The sequence below is a fragment of the Chrysemys picta genome, chromosome 5 (assembly GCF_011386835.1).
Source record: "Chrysemys picta bellii isolate R12L10 chromosome 5, ASM1138683v2, whole genome shotgun sequence".
NCBI lineage: Eukaryota > Metazoa > Chordata > Testudines > Emydidae > Chrysemys > Chrysemys picta.
Genome location: NC_088795.1, coordinates 92,437,212 through 92,460,112, shown reverse-complemented (window position 1 = coordinate 92,460,112; position 22,901 = coordinate 92,437,212). Strand labels below are relative to the sequence as shown.

At 42.2% G+C, this 22,901-nt stretch overlaps 2 protein-coding genes across 3 annotated transcripts in view; one reads left to right on the top strand and one right to left on the bottom strand.

Annotated features, from left to right (window-relative positions):
- The window catches only part of SCFD2 (sec1 family domain containing 2), a 305,085-nt gene that overhangs the window by 208,491 nt on the left and 73,693 nt on the right, over positions 1-22,901 (bottom strand). For both annotated transcript variants that reach the window (XM_042841892.2, XM_005299175.4), the window contains exon 4: positions 21,680-21,855. In XM_042841892.2, coding sequence (XP_042697826.1) covers positions 21,680-21,855 — 176 coding nt within the window. The remainder of the gene's footprint in view (positions 1-21,679; positions 21,856-22,901) is intronic.
- LOC135983979 (uncharacterized) lies at positions 11,969-17,765 on the top strand. Its single transcript, XM_065598047.1, has 2 exons — positions 11,969-16,472; positions 17,467-17,765. The coding sequence occupies exons 1-2, from the start codon at positions 15,896-15,898 to the stop codon at positions 17,763-17,765; spliced, it is 876 nt and encodes a 291-aa protein (XP_065454119.1). The 5' UTR covers positions 11,969-15,895.

Here is a 22,901-nt window from a genome sequence, read left to right as displayed (position 1 = left end):
AGGTCTCCAAATTCATTTAGATCACCCTGGTATTGGACATTGGACTAAACCTATGGGCTAATTCTAAGAAATCTTTGCAACTCCAAAGCTCACCATCTCTACTATGAAACTTATCTCAGAACTGTATTCATGTCTGTATGTATAATGATCTTTTAACCAATACTCTCTCTTTTCTTCTTTTAATAAACTTTACTTTAGTTAATAAGAATTGTTTGTAAGCATGTATTCGGGTAAGATCTAAAATATTCATTGACCTAGTGGGTATTGTGTCCTATCCTTTGGGATGGGTAGAACTTTATATATGAGGAACACAATTTTCAATAATCTTCATCATATTTAACTTGGCTGTCTGGGTGGAAGCCCAAGGCTGGGTTGCTTTAAGGGAACTGTGTTTTTGGCTTCTGGGTAACCAGTAAAGTCTTGTAGAAGTCATTTTGTTGTTGGCTGGGTAAATCTAGGTATTGAAATATCCACCAGTTTGGGGGATTGTCTGCCCCATTCTTTGCAGTTTTCTCTAATTAAGCAACCTCAGCGTGGCTCCCCCCTGGGATCCCAGTCACACCACCTCTACTCCCAGCTTGTGGGATCACTTTAAAGGGACCATCGCCTTTGCAGCTAACAGACCCTGGAGGGCGGGGTGGGGTGGGAGATAGGGGGCAAGAAATAAATCTAGGAAGATCAGCTCCCACTTCCAGTACAGGCTCTGTTTTTAGAAGTAAATGTTTAGTGCTTATGAAAGCCAAACTGGCATAACTGTGAAACATGCAGAAGTATTAGGGGTTAGACAGAAGATACTTCAAACTCTCTTCCTATTCAATCCTTGACCTCTGCCAATTTGGCACCAATTAGACCTCTAAGAAATGGACTGATATCTGCAATTCACAGACCACAGCACAGTTGGGATATGATAATGATTTTCAAGCAACAACAATCTGGGTGGAATTCAAAGCAGTCACCTAGAAGTGAAATGCTTCATGGTTGTTAGCTGCGCTGCATGTCTTTTTGGAATATTTTAAGTTTTAACACCTCTGGTCTTTTTAGTTAGAGTTCTGTGAGCAAACCAAATTTCTGACTGCTATTTGTTGACTCATCATAACCTCTGTTTTCCAGACAATGGCCAGCGGTTAGCACAACTCTTTACTCAAGATATGCAGCTTTGTCTTTTACAATGGTCTACATAAAGATAAAAATAGATTGGTAAGGTTTACCAGCTCTTCAGCTGATTTTTCAGTGTCCAGCTTTCTACTTGTAGACGGAACTCTTGAGTTCAATGCTAGTTCCATTACATGGCATCTAACTTCCCAAGAACCTATCTTCTAAATATAAAGTCATCAGCTAATGGACGATGAATCCCCATGATACAAATTAAATTATAGAAATTAGAATTTCAATTACTCCCTAAAGCACATATTTTGTGCATGGGCTAGCCAGGTTTTTAAAAGACTTGAGAAATGGAAGTCAGGAGTCTATTCCACAGTCTAATAGATCTCTGTTTTAGAATGGTTTTCCTGGTATATAGCCTAAATAATATGTTTTTCACAATCTAGGCAAGTTTGCTACATTGTTCAGCTGATGACCCTGTAAGTTTTAAGATTGTGACTACCAAAGATGTTTGGTGTTTAAATACAAAGGCAGTACAACTAAATAAAGTTTTGGGACAAAGGCTAAAACAATTAGCTTCTCAACAAAACTTGCCAACATCTGGTTCCTGAAAAACTAAAAGCATGCTTTAGGAGAGATGAGGAAGAGTAAAGGAACACATCTATCACTAGCGAACAGCTCTTAGAGGTACTGGAGTGGAGGTGGAAAGAGAAAATTAGAAAGGTTATTTAAGAAGAAGATATATGTACTGGATAAAATTTTTGTTAAAAGTTGATTTTTACTGTGATAACTTAAGCTAAATTCAAGTTTATTTTTCTTATTCAGTTTCTGATCACATTTAGTCATGTAGGATCATTAAGGAAGTTTTAGAATCTGGGTATTTGTTAGTTCCATGTTTACTCATGTTTAGCCCTATTTTGCTGGTTTTAGTTTTATCCTTCCCCTCTCTCTTTACATCATGACACTGAACCCACAGCTTTACTTTGCAGAAGTATAAAACTTTGTTTGAAATTGATGCTGGTGTCACTGTGAATCATCCAGTAGAGGGCACTGAGTAAAAACAATGGAAGTCACCTTCATAGAATATCAGGGTTGGAAGGGACCTCAGGAGGTCATCTAGTCCAACCCCCTGCTCAAAGCAGGACCAATCCCCAACTAAATCATCCCAGCCAGGGCTTTGTCAAGCCGGGCCTTAAATACCTCCAAGGAAGGAGACTCCACCACCTCCCTAGGTAACGCATTCCAGTGCTTCACCACCCTCCTAGTGAAATAGTGTTTCCCAATATCCAACCTGGACCTCCCCCACTGCAACTTGAGACCATTGCTCCTTGTTCTGTCATCTGCCACCACTGAGAACAGCCGAGCTCCATCCTCTTTGGAACCCCCCCTTCAGGTAATTGAAGGCTGCTATCAAATCCCCCCTCATTCTTCTCTTCTGGAGACTAAATAATCCCAGTTCCCTCAGCCTCTCCTCATAAATCATGTGCTCCAGACCCCTAATCATTTTTGTTGCCCTCTGCTGAACTCTTTCCAATTTTTCCACATCCTTCTTGTAGTGTGGGGCCCAAAACTGGACACAGTATTCCAGATGAGGCCTCACCAAAGTCGAATAAAGGGGAACGATCACGTTCCTCGATCTGCTGGCAATGCCCCTACTTATACAGCCCAAAATGCCGTTACCCTTCTTGGCAACAAGAGCACACTGTTGACTCATATCCAGCTTCTCGTCCACTGAGACCCCTAGATCCTTTTCTGCAGAACTGATACCTAGCCATTCGGTCCCTAGTCTGTAGCAGTGCATGGGATTCTTCCATCCTAAGTGCAGAACTCTGCACTTGTCCTTGTTGAACCTCATCAGGTTTTTTTTGGCCCAATCCTCTAATTTGTCTAGGTCCCTCTGTATCCAATCCCTTCCCTCTAGTGTATCTACCACGCCTCCTAGTTTAGTGTCATCTGCAAACTTGCTGAGAGTGCAGTCCACACCATCCTCCAGATCATTAATAAAGATATTAAACAAAACCGGCCCCAGGACCGACCCTTGGGGCACTCCGCTTGAAACCGGCTGCCAATTAGACATGGAGCTGTTGATCAGTACCCGTTGAGCCCGACGATCTAGCCAGCTTTCTATCTACCTTACAGTCCATTCATCCAGCCCATACTTCTTTAACTTGGCAGCAAGAATACTGTGAGAGACCATATCAAAAGCTTTGCTAAAGTCAAGGAATAACACATCCACTGCTTTCCCCTCATCCATCGAGCCAGTTATCTCATCATAGAAGGCAATTAGGTTAGTCAGGCACGACTTCCCCTTGGTGAATCCATGCTGACTGTTCCTGATCACTTTCCTCTCCTCTAAGTGTTTCAAAACTGATTCCTTGAGGACCTGCTCCATGATTTTTCCAGGGACTGAGGTGAGGCTGACTGGCCTATAGTTCCCCGGATCCTCTTTCTTCCCTTTTTTAAAGATGGGCACTACATTAGCCTTTTTCCAGTCATCTGGGACCTCCCCCGATCGCCATGAGTTTTCAAAAATAATGGCTAATGGCTCTGCAATCTCATCCGCCAACTCCTTTAGCACCCTCGGATGCAGCGCATCCGGCCCCATGGACTTGTGCACGTCCAGTTTTTCTAAATAGTCCCGAACCACTTCTTTCTCCACAGAGGGCTGGTCACCTTCTCCCCATATTGTGCTGCCCAGTGCAGCAGTCTGGGAGCTGACCTTGTTTGTGAAGACAGAGGCAAAAAAAGCATTGAGTACATTAGCTTTTTCCACTTCCTCGGTCACTAGGTTGCCTCCCTCATTCAGTAAGGGGCCCACACTTTCCTTGACTTTCTTCTTGTTGCTAACATACCTGAAGAAACCCTTCTTGTTACTCTTAACATCTCTTGCTAGCTGCAACTCCAAGTGTGATTTGGCCTTCCTGATTTCACTCCTGCATGCCTGAGCAATATTTTTATACTCCTCCCTGGTCATGTGTTCAATCTTCCACTTCTTGTAAGCTTCTTTTCTGCGTTTAAGATCAGCAAGGATTTCACTGTTACATATAAAGAGTGTGTACTTCACTTCTGAAATTTACCCAACCCCTCCCCCACACAAATGTAGACTTAGGCTCAGGTTTTGCAACTGGCATGATCATTTTTCCATGCAGTAAAATTACTTTATTTAATCACTTGTTTCAAGAAAAGTACTTTGGCCTTTGCCAGTAAGGTATAAAGAGCCTGACTTTAAATGTGCATACATTTCTGGTACATGTTAACTGTGTCCGGCTGAAATAGGTCAGATTCACATACAATTAGGAAAAATAGGAAAAAGGGAAACCAAAGTAATTAAATTTTCATGTTTATTAATATCAAAGCATTTGAATTGGCATTAAGTTTTAAACTGAAACACACAGTATCCTAAGAGGGGATGATAACTGGAAAGGGAATGGCCTTGTTAGCGAAAAACATAGACCTTTTCACTATACAGAAATGTTTGCTTGAATGTCCCAAGTTTGGCTCCTTATAAGCCACAGAGAGGTTTTGTGCATGAACTCTTCAACTTGAGAGTTTTAGCAGAAAAGCTCCTTTACAAAGCCTAATTAAAAGCAGGTTTATGTCAGGGCCCTCCCTCACTCTGGTTTTTATTTTGGCCTTCTCTCCGTGTCAAAAGTCAAGTCTCAAAAGAGAAATGAAGTTCATTATTTAGTCAGGAGCATTTTTTCTCCTTCTTCATTCTAAGCCCAACTAAACATGTTTTAGGTTTTGGTTTGGCATTGTGCACCTCCAAATGAGATTTTATTTTATATGCACCTACAGGTGAAATGTAAGAAGATACTGATCACAAGTCTGAACTTTGCCCTACATAATAAATAATCTGCGAAAAGTACAGTGCAATCCCACTTACATGCAATGGATTTGATATTGGGAACTAAATATTCTCAACAGATGGTGCTCACTCTGGAAATATTTTACAGCCATAAGAAAGTTCACAATAAATTCAATGTCATCATCATGCAATATGGTAAATGTTTATGTAACCACATTATAAAAATGCATGGAATTGTACCACACAGATATGTAACAGAACCTTTCAGTTTGGAAAACTTTCTTCATTTATAACTCCATGTAGCACTAATGTTGATAGTTTAACATACTGATTACTAAGTGTTCCTATTTTTCTAGGTTAATAGTTGCATCTCATTTAGTTTCCTTACCCACCTCTCTTTTTTAATATTTCATACTGTGCTAGCATTTTTAATGGAATACCCCCATCAGAATTCAGTTAGAATCAGTAATACAGTAATTACAACAAACAAAACAAAACTGAAATGAAGGGAAAAAAGCATACAGATTGCTATAAACATAGCAGGATTTTTTCCCTCCATTCTAAGCCTCTTAACTCATGCCTAACTTACTAGACATGGCCAGAAGGACCGCATCTCCAATGCTGCCTGAAATACTAGTCTAGTCATTACAATCCATTGTGATTTCAATGGAACATCAAAAAAGCATTATCATACACAGATGCAAGAAAGGCGGACCAATAGTGAAGCAGCTAATCTCTTGAATTTATTATAGTTATCCTTGGCGGTATTATAATTGCGCAATAGCTGCTTTAGTCTTCAGTGTGCTCTGCTTCCAGCCAACAGAAGATGCAGATTAAAAAGCATTATATTTGTAGTACTCATTTCCAAGCACAAAATGTGGTGGAGCTTTTCAGAAGGCCCCTGAATGTTCACCAGATGTGAAGCACATATGGCACTTGGATTCAAGAGAATAATGTGACAATGTAGTTTAATCTAATCAATTCAATATGCAATAGTAATTGCGCAAAGATGACATGCAAGTGTTTTAAAAACAACAAAAAATATGTAAATTGTTTTATAGTTCTTCAGGCCAGAAAAATAGGTCAACTGGTCATACATAAGTTTGTGTTTCCACCCTTCTTATAGAATCTATCCGCATGAAATATATTACTCCCTCTGTGAGATAGCTATTTAAGATGATGTACCTCTTTTATAAAATATTGAATTCCTTCCTCACCTGTATTAAAGAAAGCCATCATCTGCCCCAACAACTTTCATGCATGTGGAACCCTTTCTCGCTGCACATACTGATAACACTGAAGAAAAAGCAAGGCAACTTTAGTACTCACGAAGGATACTTGACTAACAAATCTGGAGATTATAGTTCTCCTTTGGTTTACTGAACAAGTACAGCTTGGGAAGTAGTAGTACAAGCTTTCCCACACGGCTCCATCTATGTGTCCCAACCAGGAAGTGAAAAGGTAGTTCAGTTTCCATGACCAATCTGTCCTTAGCATCTCTGCCAAAATTGCCAGCAGAACACAAGTAGCTTTTGTTGTGTGGACGGCTGTCCAGCAGGAAAGCCCCAATTTCGCACTGGACACCCAAACCATCTTCAGGTAGTAATATTTGTGGTACAAATTTGATAGCACTGTGTGGACTGAATTTGCATGGAGTTCAAGAGGACTTTTGTCAGAACAACAGCTACAAAGCTGGTTGAAATCTGAACCTATGGCCCAGAAGCCAAAGGTTCAGTATCCCATTATTAATTTTCTCAGCTACCCAATCCCCAAAAATGCATGGCAGCTCTCTGGGGTATAAATTCACAGATGATGTGTATATTAAACCCACTGCCAATTAAATCTAGACAGGTACACCATCAATACAATGGTAAATCTCTGCTCCTGAAATAAGCAAAAGGGGAAACAAAAATAATATGGTATCAACTTCCTTACCTACTTCAATCACTGATGTTCACTTCAATATTTAGCAACTTTCCCCCCCCCCCCCCTTAGGCTGTTGCTGCCATAGATGTAGTGAAAAGTAATGGATACCCTTTCAGGATTAGCAGCATCCTGAAGGAGCAATTCCAGCAGGGAAAGCTGCTTGCTTGCATCGCCTCCAGACCTGGACAGTACGGCCGAGAGGACGGCTATATTCTGGAAGGCAAGGAACTAGAATTCTACCTGAGGAAGATCAAAGCCAGGAAATGCAAGTGAATGTACGATACACAACCACAAGACCGAATAAAAACCCCAGAGTCTTGTTATAAAAAAAAGTGTGAACCAATGAGTTGCTCTTAAAAAATCTGTTCTTTTCCTGTGGAAAAACAGAAACTCACACCCTTCAAATCTGTAAACAAGACAGGCTCTTAATAAGACAAGCTGAAACAAGGTAGACTATTAGTAAGAGAATGGGAAAAGGCAATGTGCTATTTACTACCATCATTTACTGAAATTTTACTCCCATAGAATAAATCAAACATCAACTAGACACTTCTGGTGCATTGTAGTGTTTTATGAACTAACTCATCTATCTACTGTCACTACAACCAGATATTTTAACCATTCAGAAAATGACTTATCATTAGTAGTCTAAGTTAGAAATGGATATAAACTAACTCTAAAGAAGCAAGATTACTACAGGAGTAATCAACCAGCTACCCTTTCACAAAAGCAGTTTGCGTAAGAGCCATGAGGAGATACTATACTAAACTTTTGTCAAATCCATTGCGCTCCAATCTGTGAGTATGAGGGTATATATGCCAGTCAACTATCTTCATGATTTAACAGATACAGCTACACAAATGAACTACTGTCAGACTTCATTAGAATATATGAGTTTTACATCTCAGAGAGTCACTATATTTCCAGAGCCGACCTGGCTAATCAGAATCTTCGGAACACTCATGGAAACACACTGTACTAGTTCTAAAGATACTAATGCACAAAATAAACTAAGGACAATTCCTTTAGAGGTAACTTGCACAGAGGCAAATCACCACAGTGAGAGAAAGTCAGGCAGCCTCACAAAGAGGAAATTCGATTTTTTTTTCGCTTTCACATTTGTTTCATTTTGTAATTGACCAAAACATTCTTACTAAAGAACTGCATTAAAAGGTAATAGGCCAAATTCAAAAGCAGCTACAATGGCCAAATAAAGTTAGGTGGAGAAAATATCAGGACGGTAGCATCAGCCTAAATACTGGAGGTCATATCCAGGTCTAGTCTAAGTCTTCCCCTTTGTGCCCTCCAGGGCTGTTATCAAGTAGCTTAGATCAGCCCTTACATTGTTCTAAGTTGCACTGGGACCACACTGGCCCCCAGTCAGCCTTAGACACAGAGCCACCATTGTCCCCTCTAGAGTGTGCTTAATGTAGTTCTCATGCATCTCAGGAGTAAGCCAGGCGCAGGAGGGCTGCAGAGAGTCCTTTGTACAGCTCAGGAAAGTTCAGAGAGAAAGTCTGAATGCCTTATAGTGTTGACTCACTATAACAAAGGAAGGAAGCTGCAAGGACAGGAGAGTCAAGAAAGAAAGAAAGAGAAACTCTTTCCATTTCCCCAGGAAGTTCAGACATTTTCTACTTGGGCAGATCTAGGAATCAATCCATAACACTGCATGTTGTTGGGCTTGGTTTATGTATTAGTTATGTGTATGTGTATATGTGTATATATATCAATTATTCGTGTACTAGCAAGAGATACATTTGTGCCTGCCCACCATTGTTTTCAGATTATTTAAATCCTCATATGTTACTCCTCTCTGAGATAGAGGGTTTTCTTTTGTGTAAGCAGCGAAGCCTCTGGTAATTTGTCATGGGGAACAGAAAGTAGAAGCCTGGCTCCCCCAGAGATAGGACCCTGACCAGCCACATTTATTTTCAAACACTACTTGCCCTGTCTACACTAACTGTATTAAGCCCTGTTTAAAATCATGTTAGCTAAAATGCATTAAAACAAGACCTCTTTTCCTAGTCTAGAGATGCCAAATTGAGGAATCCAACTTGACTGAGTTTGCCCTCCAGAGACACACCACACAAGCATAAGGGATGGATCTTTGGGAGGACTGTTTCAATGTCCACAAAGAACAGTACTGCAAAGAATGGAAATCTGGAATAGTAGGACTAAAACCCAGTCACACTCTCTTTATGCTACCTTTGCTTTGTGTGGATTTTTTTTTTTTTCTTTTTCTTTTTCAGAGAACTCGTTCCACAGAAAGTATAGACCGGAGCACACTCATAAGCTGCCTTTCCAGTCCTTTTTAGGTATGTTTTCGCTAGGAAAATAGATGTGTTCTTAACCTGAGGTAACTAAAACATGGTAAATTCTAGTGAAGACAAGGAAGTCTGTTTTCACACAAGTTAGCAGGTCAAGGTAAACCCAAGGCTCTCCTACAGCAGGCTGAGCTAAAACTATGGGAGAGTCTAGGGTTTATCTTGACTTGCTAGCTTGTGTGAAAATTACAAGCTGTCTTGTCTTCTCTAGGATTTTACCTCCAGTTAATTCAATACTGTGAAAACAAACTCAAAATGAAAATTAGAACGGGTGTCTTCCTTTGGGCATTCTGTTTCCAGGAGGCAAAAGGAACAACAGGGAATACTTTATAGTTGTGTTTGTTTTTATGGGACCACAAAGGCCACATCTAAAGACACCATTTCTTTTCCATATTATACATTTACAAGATGTAGCCGGCCAGGGGTTTGGAATCCATCACTTTGTTAGCTCTGAAATATGTCCAATTCCTTTTTCTGTACATTTGGTGAGCCAAAAAACCTGGGTGGTGCATTGGACTCATTTTTCCTGTTTTCTGAAAAGTTTCTGCATTTTTGATCACTCACTACAACTTGTGGAATTCGTTAATTTTATACTAAGGAAAACTGTGCTGAAGTTATTTAATAAAATTTACAATAATCTGTTTAAGAATGTAGGGGTTTTGGACCAGATTCTTCCACCTTTACTCCCATTGAGTAATACCTTATTCATTAAATAGAGCCATCAGTGGGATTTACTCACAGAGTAAGAGACTACTGACACTGAGTAAAGGTGGCAGAATCTGTGTCTTTGTGAGTAAATTAATCTCTATAAAAATTCTAAACAAATTAATTTATATACTTGGAAAACAAATGTTTTTAAAAGGTACATAGCAATTAGCTCCCTGTATCACTAATATTCCCATATTCCTTACCTCTGTACTTCGCACAATCACAGTACTTGGCATTTGATCCCTATTAGTGAAATATTTAATAGGAAGTTAACAGTTAATAATACATCTGGAGGCGTAGGGGAAACAGAGTAAGAGTGACATGTGATTGACAGGAGTATAGAGACCTGTAACTCTCAATAGACATTCCCATGAAGCTGATGAACGTCTCCAACAAATCTCAAATGACTAATGTGCTTATAAAACTGAATCTTATATGGTACTACTAGAAAGCAAGCCATACCAATTGCAATATGATTTTCTTATGTTATTCATGGGAATATTGACAAGAAAAATCTGTTAAATCTGTTAAATGCTTATTCTTATTATAAAATAATATATATGTTCTTAACAGTTAGCTCCCCAATCATTTATTTAATAAGACAGTAATATTTTAGAGCACGTGTTTTGTTTTGGTACACAGGAAATTCATTTAACTGCTCCAATTCACTTAGTACAGTCAGCATTCTTTTCCCAAGGTTTTTTAAGTTTTATTGCTGTAAACATTTGTTCATTTAACAAAGTTGTTTCTTCACTAGGTGTTCACTTTAAAGGCTTTGTATGAATTTTATTTCGCTGCACAACATTTCTTCTCTAAAAAAAAAAAATCACAGCCAGGGTACTTTTCATTTTCTAGGGAGGACTACAAACAAGCTGCTGCTCCATGGGCATAAAAGGACTTCCTAACATCTCATTATGATTGTTCCAATGCTGCATAATGAAAGATATTTTCAGCCTTTGTCAAGTAGTTTTAGAAATCCTTAAAACCGTTTTCTTTAACCCTTTTATCAACAGAAACAGCTGCACCTATGTTTGCACTAAATATGGAGGAGTTATAATTCCTACTCCTATTTCTTTTTTTCTTCGAGTTCAAAAACCTAGCAAGAGAGAAAAACAAATTATTCTAAAGGTGGGAAATTAATTCATCCCTAATAAAATTTTACCTATGGCTTAGATTTTCAAAAGTGTCTAGTCATTTTGGGTGCCTCAATTTCTGGGTGTCCAGCTTGAAATCCCTTGAATTAATTAATTTTTGATTTTCAAAAAGTGCTGAATATGAGCTCTGGTGTGCAAAGCTGGGCACCCAAAAATAAAGGCATTCGAAGTATGTAGTAACTTCTGAAAATGTACGCCATTATTTTATTATCTCTATTACAGAAGCACTTAAGTAGTCACAATTAACTCGGGGCCCTGTTTTGCTGGATGCTGTATAAACACATAGGAAAGAATTCTTGACCCAAAGAGCTTACAGTCTAAATTAACATAAGATACAACAGGTGTGTGTAATAAACAAGCGGCGGAAATCTGTGACAGGAGATGAGTGTGTGACAGGATTGTGTGGGGCTGTACATTGGCTACTTGCATAAACTGCCAAGTTTTTAAAAAATCCAGTTATAAAAAGAATAGATATTAATGATACCAATAACATTGGAAATGCAATGGCAGAATGCAAAATGGTTTAAATAGGTCTAACAAAACTATGCAAAATTCACAATACACTTCTACCCCGATATAATGCGGTTGTGGGGAGCCAAAAATCCCCACTGTGTTACAGGTGAAACGCCGTTATATCGGGGTAGCAGTGGCAGGGCTCCAGCGGTGATTTAAAGGGCCCGGGGCTCCCCGCAGCAGCCGGAGCCCCGGACCCTTTAAATCGCCGCTGGAGCCCTGCTGCTACCGCGCTATATGCGAACCCGTGTTATATCGGGTCGCGCTATAGCGGGGTAGAGATGTATAAACCAATGTAAGAATTATAGATATAAGAAGCTGAGGTAAGAACTTCATTCACTAACAGAGGAAGCAGACTGTGTGTTACTCTTTTCTCATGTGTTAGCAGCAGCTTTGTATCCATAACTGACTAATGAGCAGTGCAATGGGCCCTTAAGGATGTCAAGAATTCTGCACCCTAAATAGCGCTCCTGAACACTGTGCTCAGGCTTCGGATTCGTATTCAGAGTGAATGCTGTCACCCATATGAATGATGAATACCACTTCCTTCAGGATGTACTGTAATAAAGGTATGTAGGTCCCAATCTTATAGTAAACTTCACGCAAGTGGAGTCCTATGTCCATGCAGCACAACAGGCAGAATCATGCCTTTAGTTTGCAAATTCCTTGGTACAGGGACAGTGTTTTCATGCGTATGTGTGCGTGTGCTGCCTACACAAATAAATAATAACCATAATGTCACCTGTTTAAGTACTGAGCCAGCCAGATCCTGTTTCATCTGATGAGATGGGACAGAATCACAGCACCTGGTGGAATCACTGCATACCCACACTTCAAAGTTATTACCTTTAATGTTAACTTATATTTGTTATTGAAAAATAAGAACAGCCCTACTGGGTTAGACCAAATGTCCATGTAGCCCAGTATCCTGTGTTCTGACAGTGGCCAATGCCAGGTGCTTCAGAGGGAATCAACAGAACAGACAATCATTAAGTGATCTATTCCCTGTCGTCCACTCCCAACTTCTGGCAAAATGGAGGCTAGGTACACAGAGTATGGTGTACAATGCATTTAAACACTAGCTGTAATGTAAAATGTTTATCTGTATTATAGTTTTTTCCACTCCTTTTTCCTTAGCTTGCACTATGGCATTCACAGGAGAGAGAATGATGTCATTTTATTAACCTCATAACTTTCCTTTAGGAGAGGAATAAAAACACTGGAATGACCAGCTGGCATTAAGTTTTTTTTTCTCTTTTTCAAATATATATGCATAAAATTTTATTTTTTCAAGAAGCTTAGCAGAACAAAAAGCCCACTATTCTGCCTTTCAAAACATTTTGTGAGATAAAGAACAAAGTAAATAAAACAAAGGTTAAAACAACTAATTATGTTGTGGACTCTGAGACCATGAAAATATTGTACTCTGCCAATATTTATCTGTTTAGTTACTTCTCTAGCTCCCATCACCACAGTATTTGACTTACTCACATCACCAGGAGACACTAAAACCTAACACTCTACTAAAATAACCTAATTCCTGAGCTGGCCTGGAAGTTTAACAGCCGCATAATACAGTGTCAGATATACAGAATAAGAGTTCTGGTTGCAGTCTTGGTCTGCTATTCCTAGTCTTCAGAGGCTGGAGGTACCTTGCCTCTCTCTGAAGCCCCACTCTTGTCAACTAAATAACTGGCATTGATAGATTTTGAAGAAAAGGGAGCTCCACGCTCCCTGATGTCACTTCCAGCAGTGAATGGCAGATGGGGTAGAGGCCAACAGCTCTGGCACTCAGGAATCTATTATTAATTGTTATTGAATTATGGTGGACTCACAATGTGCCATGTAATGTCCAAACACAGCAAGACACAATCCCAGCCCAAAAAGCTTGCAGCTTAAGTCAGGTGGTAGACAAAAGCTGGGGGAGTTTTAGTTGGTCATGGATCCTAAGGTTAGCCAAATAACAGTCATATTTTAAGTGTAGACAAACCCTTAGATTACATGACTTACACAGTAGTACACAACAAAACCACTGACAAAAATTTAGATCAGACCACAGGAGTAATGGCCCCCTAGTCCAGGGTTGAGTCTACTAATCCATGTTGACTTTCCAAGTGCTTTGCAAAACAATGTTACTGCACTTTTAACTATTTTGTTCCCCATTTTACAATAGAATAAAGCATATAGCAAGGCCCAGTATTACGTAGTGATTTTTAGACAAAAGGACTGGGTTAAGGGAACTTCCTTTCCTGGTTTTGGGCAGTTTAGCTCTAAATGTAATATTGTTTTAGTTTAACAGTTTTATTATGTTGAATTTTACACTTCTTACCATGAGTTTATCCCAAAGCTATTATAACAGAGAAGAACAACTTCCTACTAAAGAGGGATCTCCCTTTAAAAAAACAAAAAAATTGTGAAAACAGCTGTTTGCTTTCAGCATCTATGGTCTGCCATGTTTGAAAAAAAAATTCAGTAATCTCCTGCTAATAAAATGTTTCCTTCTGAAGAGTAACACAAAAATATCAGTGATATATTGTAGAAATAAGAAGCTTTGCTTTTCCAATTAAAATTATTTTCCAAGCATTATATTTCTAAACATCATAGATAATAATCTGTCTTTTCCACTGTATGAGTCCAAATATGGGGATACAATCATAGGTGAGATAGATGGCAATTTAAATCCACTTCATTTACTAGATATATCTACATAATAAAATCTGCACTGGATACTTTTGGCTCAGGAGAAAGTGTGAAGAACAACTATATGTCATACAGTGTCGGTAGATTAAATGCATTTAACCTGCTGTCAGACAGAAAATACGCCAGTAGGAGTAAAACTATTTTTATGACTCAACAAAATGTATTTGTCAAGACAATCTATATTAATTTGTGTTCAAATAACATCTGCCCTTTTCTAAACTTTGTTCTAAATACAGCAGTAAAATGTTAAATGCTACTACGGCTGTATTTTTTGCAGGAAAAAATAGATATTTTAAGCCGCCTAAATGTATTTATCCACCTATGATACTTTAGAACAAGTTTCTGCAACCCTTACTCATTGTGAATAATCCTTCCCTTAGAACAGTCTCATTGAAACAGATGGGACTACTCATGGAATAAAGTGCTAGTCACCGTGAATAAGGGTGGCAGATTCCGGCCACTAATACATACTTTAGAATCTTCTGGGCTAGATTGTGCCAGATGAACACAGCCCATAGTAAGGGGTAGTGTTTTGTTCTGCTGCCCCAGGGGCATGCCACAGGGGCATGCCACAGAAAAAATTAATAGAATCAAAGAAATGTAGAGCTAAAAAGGACATTGAGAAGTCAACAAGTCCAGCCTCCTACACTGAGGCAAGACCAAGTAAATCCTAGACCATCCCTGACAGATGGTTGTTCAACCTATTCTTAAAATCTTGCAATGAGGGTGACCAAATGTCCCAATTTTATAGGGACAGTCCCGCTTTTTGGGTCTTTTTCTTATATAGGCTCCTATTACCCCCCCACTCCCGTCCCGATTTTTCAAACTTCCTGCCTGGTCACCCTAAATGATGGAGATTCCACAACCTCTCTTGGAAGCCTGTTCCAGAGTTTAACTACCCTTATAATTAGAAAGTTTGTCCTAATTTCTAACCTAAATGCCCCTTGCTGCAAATTAAGCCCATTACTCTTGTCCTGCCGTCAGTGGACACGGAGAACATGGAGAACAACTGATCACCAACCTCTTTAAAACAGCCCTTAACATAAGACTGTTATCAGGTCCTCACTCAGTCTTCTTTTCTCAAGACCTACCATACCCAGCTTTGTTAACTTTTCCTCATAGGTCAGGTTTTCTAAACCTTTTATCATTTTTGTGACTCTCCTCTGGACTCTCTCCAATTTATTTACATCTTTCCTAAAGTGAAGCACCTGGAATTGGACACAGTACTCCAACTGAGGTCTCAACAGGGCCGAGCAGACTGGGGCCTGATCTACACTAGGCGTTTATGTCGAATTTAGCGCCGTTACATCGAATTAACCCTGCACCCGTCCACACTGCGATGCTATTTAGTTCGACATAGAGGTCTCTTTAATTCGACTTCTGTACTCCTCCCCGACGAGGGGAGTAGCGCTAAATTTGACATGTCCATGTCGAATTAGGCTAGGTGTGGATGGAAATCGATGCTAATAGCTCCGGGAGCTATCCCACAGTGCACCACTCTGTTGACGCTCTGGACAGCAGTACGATCTTGGATGCTCTGACCAGCCACACAGGAAAAGCCCCAGGAAAATTTGAATTTGAATTCCTTTTCCTGTCTGGCCAGTTTGAATCTCATTTCCTGTCTGGACATCGTGGCGAGCTCAGCAGCACTGGCAAGGATGCAGAGCTCTCCTGCAGTGATGGCCGTGCAATCTCAGAATAGAAAGAGGGCCCCAGCATGGACTGATCGGGAAGTCTTGGATCTGATCGCTGTGTGGGGCGATGAGTCCGTGCTTTCTGAGCTGCGCTCCAAGAAACGGAATGCAAAGATCTATGAGAAGATCTCTAAAGACATGTCAGAGAGAGGATACAGCCGGGATGCAACGCAGTGCCGCGTGAAAATCAAGGAGCTGAGACAAGGCTACCAGAAGACCAAAGAGGCAAACGGACGCTCCGGATCCCATCCCCAGACATCCCGTTTCTACGAGGCACTGCATTCCATCCTAGGTGCGGCCGCCACCACTACCCCACCACTGACCGTGGACTCTGAGGATGGGATATTGTCCACGGCCGGTTCCTCGGACATGTTAGGGGACGGGGAAGATGAGGAAGGAGATGAGGAGGACGAGGCAGTCGGCAGCGCTCACAACGCTGATTTCCCCGACAGCCAGGATCTCTTCATCACCCTTACAGAGATCCCCTACCAACCGTCCCCAGCCGTTACCCCGGACACAGAATCTGGGGAAGGATCAGCCAGTAAGTGTTGTAAACATATAAACATTTATTTTTAACAGAACTGGAATTTTAACAATTAAAAGAATGGGTTGTTCATGATTACTTTGCCCTAGGCGCTTAACGGTTCAGTCATGGGCAGTGCAAGTTTTGAAAAAAAATCTAGCAATGTCCGGTTTTGCATGATTGTCCTGCCCAAGCCGCTCTACTGTTTAGTCCCTGCTACTGCAGCTACAGTAAAATGCGGTCTATATGTCCGGGGATAGAGCAGAAATCCTCCTGGGACATCTCGATGAAGCTCTCCTGGAGGTAATTGGAAAGCCGTTGCATGAGGTTCCTGGGGAGAGCGGCCTTATTGGGTCCTCCGTAGTACGACACGTTGCCGCGCCACGAGACAATCAAGTACTCTGGAATCATTGCTCTGCACAGCAGGGCGGCATACGGCCCTGGTCTTTGGAGGCTTTCCCGGAGCATTCTCTCTTTCTCGCTGTCAGAGATCCTCATCAGGGTGATGTCGCTCATGGTGACCTGCTTTGAATTAGGTAGGGGAATGTTAGTGTTGGGACTGCTTGCCCGTTCCTTTACAGAACTGTAACCGCTGGTTTGCAGCCACGCGGTGGAGGCGGGAGAGGGGTAGTCTACAGGGATCGTTCCCGGGGACAGCCGCGAGGGGGTGGGACAGGGGCAGAGTTCCTGCTTGCCGGATTGCTGGCAGCAGGGACTGACATTGCTTTCAAAGTGAAATGAGGCCAGTGCTAATATTAAAGTTTTAAGCTGCCACAAGTCTACGGCTTACCATGTCTGCCTGCAACAGAAATTCCGTTGTGCTGCCCCGCTTCTCAAATGTGCTGTGCAAGACCCCAGGCACTGAATGCGAAGGCCGAGAATTCGACCTTGTGCTGAGTGCGCATGTGATAGGTGCTGTGCATGGTCTTGTTCACAGAGAAAGACTATGTTCTTTGTTCACAACTACATTTATCTTTCTGAGGAATTCACTCCCTTTTTCCCATTCCCACAGCCACATCTGCAACTGTCTCACAACCTAGCCTGGCATCACACTCCCAGAGGCTAGCGCAGATTAGGCGTAGGAAGAAGAGGACACGGGAGGACATGTTCTCGGAGCTTATGGCCTGCTCCCGAGCCCAGGCAGCACAGCAGATCCAGTGGCGGGAGAACTTGTCCCAAATGCACCAATCAAACATGGATCGGGAAGAGAGGTGGCAGCAGGAAGACCAGCAGGCGACTCAAACGCTGCTTGGACTACTGAGGGAGCAAACGGACATGCTCCGGCGCCTTGTGGATGTTCTGCAGGAATAGAGGCAGGAGGACAGAGCCCCGCTGCAGTCTATCTCTAACCGCCCTCCCCCGCCACCAAGTCCCATACCCACCTCACCCAAAGTCCAAAGAAGGAGGGGCGGCAGAGTCCGTGGTAACTCTCACTCCACCCCTGCAGAGAGCACTAGTAGCAGAAGGCTCTCATTCCCCAAAATTTGAAAAGTTTTTTCCTTCCCGCCTGACACAAGCCCCCGTCCAAGTTTCACCTCCCAGTTCCATGTGTAGTTGATAATAAAAAATACGTTTTTGTTAACTACTGTTTCCATCATGTTCTTTTGGAGGAGGAGGGGAAAGGCGGTTGGTAATTGGACAGGACAGTCACCTTTGGCAGGGTACATAGGCGGGGGCAGGTACAGCAGCAGGGCACATACACAGTGCAGTTACTAGTTACCCTGGTCAGTCTGGGAGGTGGTTTTCGTGTTATGTGGTGGTGGGTGGGTTGCTCTGTGACTCTGGTGGGGGAGGGCAGTTACAGATCGTAAGCGGCGGACCTTATGCAGGATCACAGAGCCACGCAGCAGGAGATCTGTAACCGTCCTCCCCCTGCCACAAAGTCACATAGCCCCCCCATACACACAGTCCCGATCAGGAGGGGTGACAGGCTCCGTTGAAAGAAGCAGCCCACCACAGCGGAGCCTGTCAATCCTTGGGTTTAGAAGCTTCATTTGCGTCACTACACTACACCCCCTCCCCAACACAGTCTGCGTCCCAGTTTTAAAACATTCCCGTGAAAACAGTAGTAAAGAAAACGGTGTTCATTAACAAAGTAGAAGTGATTTTATTTCGAAACGTGTGTTGGAAGGGGGTGAAGGGGGTATGTAACTGGAGAGGATAGTCAACATTAACTGGGTAAAGACACGGGGGCAGGTTCAGCTTCTCTGTACACTAACTTAAAAGTCACAGGTTACCCTGCTCACTCAGGAACCTAGCTTTCAAAGCCTCCCGGATGCACAGCGCGTCCCGCTGGTCTCTTCTAATTGCCCGGCTGTCTGGCTGTGCGTAATCAGAAGCCAGGCTATTTGCCTCAACCTCCCACCCTGCCATAAAGGTCTCCCCCTTGCTCTCACAGAGATTGTGGAGCACACAGCAAGCTGCTATAACAATGGGGATATTGGTTTCGCTGAGATCACAGCAAGTCAGTAAGCTTCTCCATCTCCCCTTGAGATGGCCAAAAGCACACTCCACCACCATTCTGCACTTGCTCAGCCGGTAGTTGAAGAGTTCTTTTTCAGTGTCCAGGGCGCCAGTATAGGGCTTCATGAGCCAGGGCATTAGCGGGTAGGCTGGGTCCCCGAGGATGACTATAGGCATCTCCACATCCCCAACAGTTATTTTGTGGTCCGGGAAGTAAATACCTTGCTGCAGCCGTCTAAACAGACCAGAGTTCCTGAAAACACGAGCGTCATGAACCTTGCCCGGCCATCCGACGTAGATGTTGGTAAAACGTCCCCTGTGGTCCACCAGTGCTTGCAGCACCATGGAAAAGTAGCCCTTTCGGTTAATGTACTGGGTGGCCTGGTGGTCCGGTGCCAGGATAGGGATGTGAGTTCCATCGATGGCCCCACCGCAGTTTGGGAATCCCATCGCTGCGAAGCCATCTATGATCGCCTCCACGTTTCCCAGGGTCACTGTCTTTGGCAGCAGTACATCAACAATTGCCTTGGCTACTTGCATCACAACAACCCCCACGGTAGATTTGCCCACCCCAAACTGGTTCACGACTGACCGGTAGCTGTCTGGCGTTGCAAGCTTCCAGAGGGCTATCGCCACTCGCTTCTGGACAGTCAGGGCTGCTCGCATCCGGGTGTCATTGCGCTTCAGGGCAGGGGACAGCAACTCACAAAGTTCCAGGAAAGTTCCCTTCCGCATGCGAAAGTTTCGCAGCCACTGGGATTCATCCCAGACCTGCAGCACTATGCGGTCCCACCACTCAGTGCTTGTTTCCCGTGCCCAGAATCGCCGTTCCATGGCATCAACATGACCCATTGCCACCGTGATGTCCTCGGCACTGGGTCCCGTGCTTTCTGAGAGGTCTGTGCTACTCTCAGACTTCAGGCCCTCACCACAGTGCCGTAGCCTCCTCGCCTGACTTATCTGCATCTGCCTCAGGGAACGGTGTATGATAAGCTGCGAGGCGTTGAGAGCGGCCACAAATGCAGCGATGGTCGCAGCGTGCTCCATGCTCGCAGTGCTGTGGCGTCCGCGCTGTCACTGACTAGAAAAGTGCGCGAACTGATTTCCCGCCGGCGCTTTCAGGGAGGGAGGGCGGGAGTGATGGACAGATGACGACAGTTACCCAAAAGCACCCTGGACACATTTTTTTTACCCAGAAGGCTTTTGGGGCTACACCCAGAATTCCAATGGGCAGCGGGGACTGTGGGAACTGTGGGATAGCTGACCACAGTGCACCGCTTCGAATGTCGACGCTTTCACCGTTAGTGTGGACTCACAAAGTCGAATTACTGTCCTTAGTGTGGACACACACGTTCGACTTTGCAATATCGATTCCAAAAATTCGATTTAAGTAAAATCGAACTACTCTCGTAGTGTAGACATGGCCTGGGACAATTACACCCCAGAACAATATTAGCTTTTTAAGCAACTACATCGCATTATTGACTCATATTCAATTTGTGATCCACCATAGCTCCCCCCACACACAGACCCTTTTCAGCAGTAGTGCCACCTAGCCTGTTATTCCCATTTTGTAGCTGTGCATTTGAGGGATAGCTCAGTGGTTTGAGCATTGGCCTGCTAAACCCAGGGTTGTGAGTTCAAGCCTTGAGGGGGCCACTTAGGGATCTGGGGCAAAATCAGTACTTGGTCCTGCTAGTGAAGCCAGGGGGCTGGACTCGATGACCTATCAGGGTCCCTTCCAGCTCTATGAGACAGGTATATCTCCATATTAGCTGCCTGTCCATTTTGCGCTTGTCTTTATTAATTTTCATCTTGTTGATTTCAGATCAATTCTCCAATTTGTCAAAGTCATGTTGAATTGTAATCCTGTCCTCCCAGGTGCTTGCAATCCCCCCATCTGAAAATTTTATAAGCATACTCTCCACTCTATTATCCAAGACATTAATTGTGTGCTCACTCTGCCGTGCTCCAGAGAGTGATAATTTGAAGAGGGCCTATAAGAGTTAAGCCACCCACTTTACACTACCTGCACCTAACTCCCTTAGACTCTTTTGAAAACCCCTGCTGTATCCAAGCTAAGCAGGATACAGTCTGTTCACTATACCATCTACTCTTAAAGTTCAGTGGTAGCATAGATAGAAATATAAATTACATATTGGTTAGAGTGTCACTTCCAACAGGAAATTGTAAGAAGTTGTCAGTGACAGTATGAATGTGTGAGGGAACAAATTAATATCACGTTCTCCTAATGGTGGCTTTCCCTATTAAATCTCACCCACTCAATATGTAAATTACACAAGCTTACACTCACATAAAGGTATATAACTTACCACTTTAAGTCATCTCTGAATTTGACTGTGTCTTGGCTCCATAAGCCCATTATTTATCGTTATTATTTTAAAGCTTAATAGTGATCCTAACCAGTGACATAAATCTATGCTGTCATCTTGCAATTTAGTATGCAAATGTTCCAATCACAATTCAAATTATTTTATGTACCTTCATCTGTAATATTTAATTTTGGGTCTAAAATTATTAGAATTAAAAACTACAAAAATATTAATTGTGTAGTTTCCCATTCTTTTAAATAGCTTGAAATGTATGAAAAACATAAGTTCAGGAGGTAGCTTTTTAATAATATCATATAGCCCAAACAAATTATGCAAAAATAAAATTGGGCAAAAATATTTAAAACTAACTACGTAAAAATTACATTGTTTACTTAGTATAAAGTTAAGTAAGCTTATATAATATTGTACCTGCAAAAGTAGCCTTTCAAAGGCTAAGAAGCTGTCCCATTTGGCATTCTGGGGGTGTTTTAAAGCCTGGATTGTGGCCAGCACAAGCTGTAGAAGTCCACAGTGGTTCCTGAGAGCTTTGGAATTGTTTTTGAAAAGCTTAATGTATGAACTGAGCTGTTCTGGGGTGACTCTACCTGTTAAAAGAAAAACAGAGCATATTACCATTTCACAACAGTGAATAATCATAAATAGCTGAACAAACATTTTTAATGACGATGGATTATATTTATGCGATGCTTTTCATTCAGAAAATAAGTTTCACAGCTATGGGCCTGTTCCTGATTCCACTGCAATCAACGGGAGTTTTGCCCTGCGTGTTAACACTAGCAAGTTTGGACTGCATAGTTCTTTTCTACAGGAGTCACTTCATCCATGATTGAAGTGCAGTCATTTTAGATAAGGCACTTGGCTGATATTTAACAAAATACAGCAATGCCAAAGAGCAATTTAAGACACAAAGTGAAAAGTAACTTCTCTCATTCAAACATATGGGGAAATTTAAGTAAGCTACCGAAATCACTCCAATACCTCTCCCGGACACTGGGCTAACACTTCTACTCTTGGGGAAATTACGGTGGGAATTTTAATGAGCACATGCAGAGGGCTCCTTAGTCTTACACCTTGTCCATAACACTGCACCGTCCAGCAGCACAGTGTCCCATGGCACCTGGCTAGGACAACATTTGGTTCAGTATTGACTCAGAGGAAGAGTACAACTTACTAAATCACCCATATCATTTCCTGAAACACATCACAGAAGAGAAACCTCCAAGGGATTTGACCGTTCTCAGCTTATGTGAGTTGAGGAGATCACTGAACAAGACAGTATGATTTCACCCATTGTTCATATATACATGCATTGTACACAGTACACAATCGTCCCCTTAATGTAAGAGAAGAGTGGGGAGATCTATAAGATCTGATCTACTCTAGGAGCATTACCCCTTGCTGATAACAGGTATCATCAATGTGCACAGCTGAATCATTCTGAACATGGGTCAACTGCAACGCGTAGACCAGGATACACCATGCTTGTACCATTTCATGGCATATTATTAGCAATGAGTAATTTTCCTAGTTCAGACCAGGCCTAAGAGTGGTTTGGAAGATCAAATTGGGAGAATACTTGGTATAGTATTGGTATTATAGTAATAGTTAGATAGGGCTCCACACCCTGGAT

Excerpts from the sequence above, each read along its gene's own strand:
- LOC135983979 (XM_065598047.1), top strand. The coding sequence starts at position 15,896 with ATGCAGAGCTCTCCTGCAGTGATGGCCGTGCAATCTCAGAATAGAAAG. Across the intron at positions 16,473-17,466 it reads ATCTGGGGAAGGATCAGCCA|CCACATCTGCAACTGTCTCA; the intron begins GTAAGTGTTGTA and ends CCATTCCCACAG.